The sequence below is a fragment of the Centroberyx affinis genome, unplaced genomic scaffold, assembly GCF_046629955.1.
Source record: "Centroberyx affinis isolate AG114_WGS23_722 - 3 ecotype Tasmania unplaced genomic scaffold, CSIRO-AGI_Caff_v1 ptg009329l_1, whole genome shotgun sequence".
Lineage (NCBI taxonomy): Eukaryota > Metazoa > Chordata > Actinopteri > Beryciformes > Berycidae > Centroberyx > Centroberyx affinis.
This window is the reverse complement of record NW_027284490.1, coordinates 10,001-17,500: the sequence shown is the minus strand read 5'-3', so window position 1 is coordinate 17,500 and position 7,500 is coordinate 10,001. Positions and strand designations below refer to the sequence as shown.

Sequence of the window (7,500 nt, the reverse complement as noted above, 5' to 3'; positions counted from 1 at the left end):
CTTCTCTTATCATCCATGATCATTCTAGGCTGCTGTGGCCTGTTGGACTCACTCTCTGGATAAGACAGTCAAGATGGATGACTAAAACATCAAACGTTAAACGGATAAACAGTGTAAATCTGGTAAGAGGATGCAGCAGTACTGGGGGTGGGTGGGGTTATAATGATGGGATGAGGGGGGATTGTTTGATGGATGATTGACAGGTTGGTTGGTCAGGTGGGGGTTTCAGTCTGTTGGGTGTAGAGGCATTTTGGTGCTTTAGTATGGCGCAAATGCAGCAAATACAAACTGTCATGTTTGACAGTATAGTCAATATGTATGTAAGTTAGCATGTAGTAGTGGATGTTACATTGCATGCCAATTAATATAGTCCAGTCAAAACAGGCCAGAAAAAGACCAAGGCTGATTATCAATACGCATTCTTGTGCGTTCTTGTGTCCTCCATGACGTGTTTAATGTAATATCTAACTGCCGGAGCACGATTCCAAATCAAAAGAACGACAGGACGGAGGACGGAGGACGGATAGAAACCCCAGAAGTTTCCATGTCAACCTCAAAATATCGAGGACGCATCGGGTGGAGACTTGACCGACAAGAACGGACTGAAAGCCCCAAGATTCATTGCTCTGTTCTGCAGTCTGTAGCACAGAGCGAAGTGAAGCACACAGTCCATCTCAAACTGCAAGGAAGCTTCTCTGTGCTTACTTTCATGAGAAGAACGTTCTCCACTAGACGACTGGGGAAGAACGTTCTCCACAAGACGACTTGAGAAGAACGTTCTCCACTAGACGACTTGGGAAGAACGTTCTCCACAAGGCGACTTGAGAAGAACGTTCTCCACTAGACGACTTGGGAAGAACGTTCTCCACTAGACGACTTGGGAAGAACGTTCTCCACAAGACGACTTGGGAAGAACGTTCTCCACAAGACGACTTGGGAAGAACGTTCTCCACAAGACGACTGGGGAAGAACGTTCTCCACTAGACGACTTGGGAAGAACGTTCTCCACAAGACGACTGGGGAAGAACGTTCTCCACAAGACGACTGGGGAAGAACGTTCTCCACAAGGACACAAGTATCGACTTGGCGTTCTTGGTTTTGATAATCAGCCCAAATCATTCAGATTTGCGCAACATCACCAAAATGGGTTCACCTGTACAGTACACTGGTATCCATGTACAGCACTGCTCATGTATACCACTTTTGGCAATTTTATGCAAATATAAATGATTCATGTCCATTTGTCCTGGACTAATAAGAAAACATTTACATCGTAGTTTAGTTTAGTTAGTATCGTTTTTTTGGGGTGTGGCCAAACTCTTACCATGAAGAGGGCGGAGTCATCTGTGTGGGTGGAGCGTCTGGAGGGGTAGACAGTCTGGACACACACACACACACAAACACAAACACAAACACACAGACAAGACAGATGTGATGTGAAGGGATATATATATATATCGCAGATTGGGGGGTGGTGGTGGTGGGGGGGTTGGGTCTATATAGAGAGGGAGGGGCTGAGACAAACAGGGAATCTGCAGATCTCAGAAAGACAAATTTTCACTTTTTCAGATCTTTTCAGTGCTGCCTGGAATTGAATTTGAGACCAACTTACAACCCCAAATAATTCCAACTGTATGTAGTAAAGCAGACAGGGTGCAGATTGTACCACCAACCCTGTTATTAAACCTGCAAAGACCTCTAATTACAGTATTTTAGGTGTTTTAATATTTATAAAGGCCTTTAGCTTACATGAAGTAAAGTTTACATGATTTATTTTAAGACATTTTCAGACCCGTGGATAAATATGTGAGAGGATCTAATTTAAAATTATTGAAATAATTTCTGCTTGTTTAGATACGAACCAGTGGTGAGACAGGAGAGATGGGATGTGTGTGTGTGTGTGTGTGTGTGTGTGTGTGGGGGGGGGGTCTTGGGCAGTGTTGACGTCACATGCCCCCCCCGTCTGTCTCCCAACACACTGACCGGACACAGACACAGTGTGATGAACACACAACAGACATGAACAGACTGACAGAGCCTCACCTCGCTGTCTGGACTGGACTTGGTGGGACTCTGAGCTGCTTTATGCTGCAAAGCAACACAGAACACAGCACACATGACATCAGTATTACATAGTTTTTTCTTTTCTTCACCCTGAGGCTGTAGAAAACTACGGAGCCCGGGAGCGGCCATGGGGAGAGAAAAAAAAGTTCTATTGAGTCCACGATTTACTGTAACGTGCGTCACGTTTTAGTCCATTCATGCACACGAGATACAATTCGTTCCCTCGATTTCATTAAACTGTGTATTTTAGAAAAAATGCAACTTAAAAGGAACCTTTTAGGTATTGCAGAGAGGCCTAGTAAGGATTTGGTATGTTAATATCCAGTATCTGTATCTACATGTCAGTATCTGCACTATGTTTTTACGTTTTTATGTTGCACCAGAGAGACTGGTGAACAAGACTTTTTGTTATACTGGACTGGTATAATGACAACTAACTGAATTGAATTGAATTGAATCCATTGTCTGTTTACACTGAATAGGCAAATCCCTGAAATATTGCATCATATTTAGCCTCTTAACCTTCAGGCCATGTAAACACAATCAGGTGCTGCAACACACCCAGGACAGGCCACATTTAAACATGATCACCAATATGTGACTGACTCTTTATAAACTCCTGAAGAGAGCATGGATTATATATCAGAGCACCATGTCACTGTTTAGAGGCACATTTTGGCAATTTGTGCGCGGAAAGAGGAAATCGAGGGAACGAATTGTATCTCGTGCACGTTACAGTAAATCGTGGCCACGACATAAATCATTTTTCTCCTGATGGCCACTCCCCCCCCACCCCCCCCACCCCATACCGTCCTACCTTAACGAAGGTGATGACGGCGTCTCTCTGCAGGGAGCGCGACTTCTGCCTCTCCTCCTCGTACCTCAGAGCAGCCAGCTGGGCCTCCCTCCTCACCCGCTCCACTCCCCCCCCTCCCCCCCCTCCTAACCCCGACCCCGCTCTCTGAGGACGACATAAAAGACCAAGATGACATAAAAGACCAAGAGGTAGGGACAGAAACACAGGGATGTAGCAGGAGAAGGCGATTCGTTAAAGGTGTTCCATATATCACTTCAATATCAATAAATCATCCCCACATTCATTTAGAGTCATCAGTATACGGGGCTGATGGGAAATGTAGTCTTAATGTGGTGAAAAACTAGAACTAACAATACTGCTGGAGTGAGATAGAGGAGAACAATCAGCTCCACCAGGCTCTCACTGGTTTACAGTCATTATATGGAGCTAAGAATATTCATTTTACAGTAATATATTGATGGTTAAAATGCTGCTTGGTGCAACGTGTAAAAAAAAAAAAAGCCTTAAATTAAAGTTAAATCATAAAATTAAAGCCTGTGTGGTTCTTAAGTTTGTTTTAATACCGCTGATTTGGAACATTTAATACATTCTTAAAGGGTTCTGCTGTGGTACAAGCCTAAAGAACCATTCTCTGGTTCTACACAGAGCCCTTTTCATTAAGAGTGTGTGTGTGTGTGTGTGTGTGTGTCTCCTCTGTCCCTCCACTCCACAGCAGTTTGATTTAATTCAGACACAGACAGCAGGGTGTATTACCTGATTATGGGAGCTAGGGGGCGCTGTTACACCATCAACCACACTCCTGAGAGACAGACAGGAGGACAGACAGGGGGACAGACAGACAGGGGGACAGACAGGGGGACAGACAGGTGGGACAGACAGGGGGACAGACAGGTAGACAGACAGGGGGACAGACAGGGGGACAGACAGACAGGTGGACAGACAGACAGGGGGACAGACAGGGGGACAGACAGGTGGACAGACAGACAGGGGGACAGACAGACAGGGGGACAGACAGACAGGGGGACAGACAGGGGGACAGACAGGTGGGACAGACAGGTGGGACAGACAGGGGGACAGACAGACAGGGGGACAGACAGACAGGGGGACAGACAGACAGGTGGACAGACAGGGGGACAGACAGGGGGAGATGATGTTAGACAGCACACAGCTTGTGAAGCAGTTTGCAGCAGTCAGAACCAGCAGGGGGCGCTGCAGAGCCACAGACCTGCTCCTGGAAATACTGTACACTCTAACTTCACATCATTGGGTTTTCTTCATATTCTCTTCATAGACTGTGGATCTAAACTAATATGAATATAGACTGATGTGAATCTGGACTGATGTGAATCTGGACTGATGTGAATCTAGACTGATGTGAATCTAGACTGATGTGAATCTGGACTGATGTGAATCTGGACTGGTGTGAATCTAAACTCCAGGCTGGTCTAATGATTCCTTCCTTCCTTCCTTCTCTCCCTTTCCTTTCATTCTTTATCCCTGTTTCCTCTGTATACAGTTACGGTCATAAGCTAGTAACGTGTGTGTGTGTGTGTGTGTGTGTGTGTGTGTGTGTGTGTGTGTGTGTACCTGTTGTGTCTCCTTGCCTCCTCTGACCTGGAGGAGTTGGTTTTGACTGGAGAACCCTGGTGAGACAGACAGACAGTCAGACAGACAGAGAGAGAGACAGGCAGGCAGAGAGACAGACAGAGAGAGAGACAGACAGAGAGACAGAGAGACAGACAGAGCGAGAGACAGACAGACAGAGAGACAGACAGAGAGACAGACAGATAGAGAGACAGACAGACAGACAGATAGACAGATCAAAACAAATGATCTGAGCTTTCTTGTCCCATACAGATCAATACTAAATACAAAAACTAATTGGGTTCTGGAAGACTTGATGAGTTTGAGTTTAATTAATTTAATTGAATATTCTGAAACAAACTTCAATCTAAATCTTAGAGTTCCTCCCAGTGAAGAAGAGAGCAGCAGTTTGAATCCTTAAGCTTTAGTTTCTGTCTCATGTTCCAGACTGGAGCCGGAGGAAGAGTCTGGCTCTGTGTCTGCTGGCTCCACTGGGTGGTGATTGACAGGAGGCGGGGCCTAACGTAACAGCAGGGAACGTTAGCCATTGGCTGAAACAATGAAAGACTGAGTTTGATTCTTTGTTCTTAAGTTCTTAAGATAGATCTTAAGAAATGACATAAGAGGAAATGTTAGGAAGTTCTTCAGAAGGCTCTTAAGTTCACTTCCTCAATATTTTCTTGGTAACAGTCTCATTTCTTATGAATTTCTTTAATTTTCCAACTGAAGAACTTCTCAGAATAGAGCCTGAATTAATTCTGGTTAATAAACTGTAGGCTTACTGCCATTGAGGCTAGGAGGCTAGGAGACAAGGCTAGCAGGCTAGGAGACGAGGCTAGCAGGCTAGGAGACGAGGCTAGGAGGCTAGGAGACGAGGCTAGCAGGCTAGGAGACGAGGCTAGGAGGCGAGGCTAGGAGGCTAGGAGACGAGGCTAGGAGACGAGGCTAGGAGGCTAGGAGACGAGGCTAGGAGGCTAGGAGACGAGGCTAGGAGGCTAGGAGACGAGGCTAGGAGGCTAGGAGACAAGGCTAGGAGGCTAGGAGACAAGGCTAGGAGGCTAGGAGACAAGGCTAGGAGGCTAGGAGACAAGGCTAGGAGGCAACCCAAAGTGCTTCCATCTACAAAACAATTGTGGAAAAACCTATTTAGAGCAACTAGAGCAAAGATTGAAACATTGGTTGCTGTTGGTAACTGTAAAATTTGCATCTTATTTCCAACAGACATGAGACAGAGGCCTACCTGGCCCTACACCAAATAAAGCTTTACAATAAATGTTCATCTTAATGTTAGGTGTAGGGAACCTATGAAGACTTTGAACTATAACCTACTTGTCTAAAATGTGTTTAAATATATGATATGCCTTTTATTTTTAATTTGTACTTGCACAAGTCTTTCATAACATTATGCTGCTATTACTGCTTTTATTTGTTTGTTTTATTTATTTATTTTTTTACACCAAGAGAAGCCAGGCGAAATTTCATTTTACCTTAGTATAATGACAATAAAGACACACACACACACACACACACACACACACACACACACACACACACACACACACACACACACACACATCTATCAGTCTCCATGGTGGCTGTATGACCGTTAGCTGGTGCATCAGATCATATGAGGAGATCATATGAGGAGATCATATGAGGAGATCATATGAGGAGATCATATGAGGAGATCATATCAGGAGATCATATGAGGAGATCATATCAGGAGATCATATGAGGAGATCATATGAGGAGATCATATGAGGAGATCATATCAGGAGATCATATCAGGAGATCATATGAGGAGATCATATGAGGAGATCATGCGTGTTGAGAGCTCACCTCCCTGGTGATGCGTCTCTCTATGTAAGCCATGAACTGGGAGCTGAGGCTGATGCTCTCCGCTGCGCCTCCTCGACTCCTCGCCTCCCTCCTCCTCCTCTCCTGGACAGCTGTCGATAAAATCTATCTGCTCCAACTCCAAGTCTACTGCAGGAGAAACAGGAGGAACAGAGGAGGAGGAGACAGAGGAGGAAGAGGAGGTGACAGAGGAGGAGGAGGAGACAGAGGAGGAGAAGGAACAGGAGACAGGAGGAGACAGAGGAGGAGGAGATAGAGGGGGAGGAACAGGAGGAGACAGAGGAGGTGGAGGAACAGGAGACAGGAGAGGAACAAGAGGAGACAGAGGAGGAGGAGGAGACAGAGGAGGAGGAACAGGAGACAGGAGGAGGAACAGCAGGAGGAACAGGAGGAGACAGGAGGAGGAACAGGAGGAGACAGAGGAGGAGGAGGAACAGGAGACAGGAGGAGGAACAGGAGGAGACAGAGGAGGAGGAGACAGAGGAGGAGGAGGAGGAACAGGAGACAGGAGGAGGAACAGCAGGAGGAACAGGAGGAGACAGGAGGAGACAGAGGAGGAGGAGACAGAGGAGGAGGAGGAGGAACAGGAGACAGGAGGAGGAACAGCAGGAGGAACAGGAGGAGACAGGAGGAGGAGGAGGAACAGGAGACAGGAGGAGGAACAGGAGGAGACAGAGGACGAGGAGACAGAGGGGACGAGGAGACAGAGGAGGAGGAACAGGAGGAGGACAGAGGACGAGGAGACAGAGGAGGAGGAACAGGAGGAGGGACGGTTAGACTCTAGATCCAGGTCTTAAGGTTGGTCAGTATCATCAGGTCTTTCTGTGTTAGAGCAGCTGTAGTCCAGATGCTGCTAGAGCTTTACTTTGATCCAAAGACAGAAGAATAGTCTCACATGTCCCGTTGGCCAGCAGGGGGCCTCCTGCTGCTCCTCCTGCTCCTCCTGCTGCTCCTCCTCCTCCTCCACCTCCTCCTCCTCCTCCTCCTCCTCCTCCTCCTCCCTCCCTCCCTGCGGTGCCGCTGCTCTCTGGTGATCTCCGCCACGCGCAGCGGGCAGCTCCGACAGCTCCTCCGTCGGCTGCACCGACACACAGGAAGTGAGGTCACAGATATACAGGGTGTGTGTGTGGTGTGTGTGTGTGTGTGTGTGTGTGTGTGTGTGTGTGTGTCCTCACCTC

General features: G+C 46.9%; 1 protein-coding gene across 1 annotated transcript in view; it reads right to left on the bottom strand.

Annotated features, from left to right (window-relative positions):
* The window catches only part of lrch3 (leucine-rich repeats and calponin homology (CH) domain containing 3), a 34,761-nt gene that overhangs the window by 18,121 nt on the left and 9,140 nt on the right, over window positions 1-7,500 (bottom strand). Inside the window, 11 exon segments of the mRNA XM_071514596.1 lie at window positions 1,325-1,378; window positions 2,044-2,088; window positions 2,882-3,025; window positions 3,635-3,680; window positions 4,469-4,524; window positions 6,305-6,392; window positions 6,394-6,448; window positions 7,218-7,249; window positions 7,320-7,369; window positions 7,371-7,400; window positions 7,498-7,500. The exon segment at window positions 7,498-7,500 is cut by the window's right edge and continues 94 nt beyond it. Of these exon segments, the coding sequence (XP_071370697.1) occupies window positions 1,325-1,378; window positions 2,044-2,088; window positions 2,882-3,025; window positions 3,635-3,680; window positions 4,469-4,524; window positions 6,305-6,392; window positions 6,394-6,448; window positions 7,218-7,249; window positions 7,320-7,369; window positions 7,371-7,400; window positions 7,498-7,500 (603 nt within the window).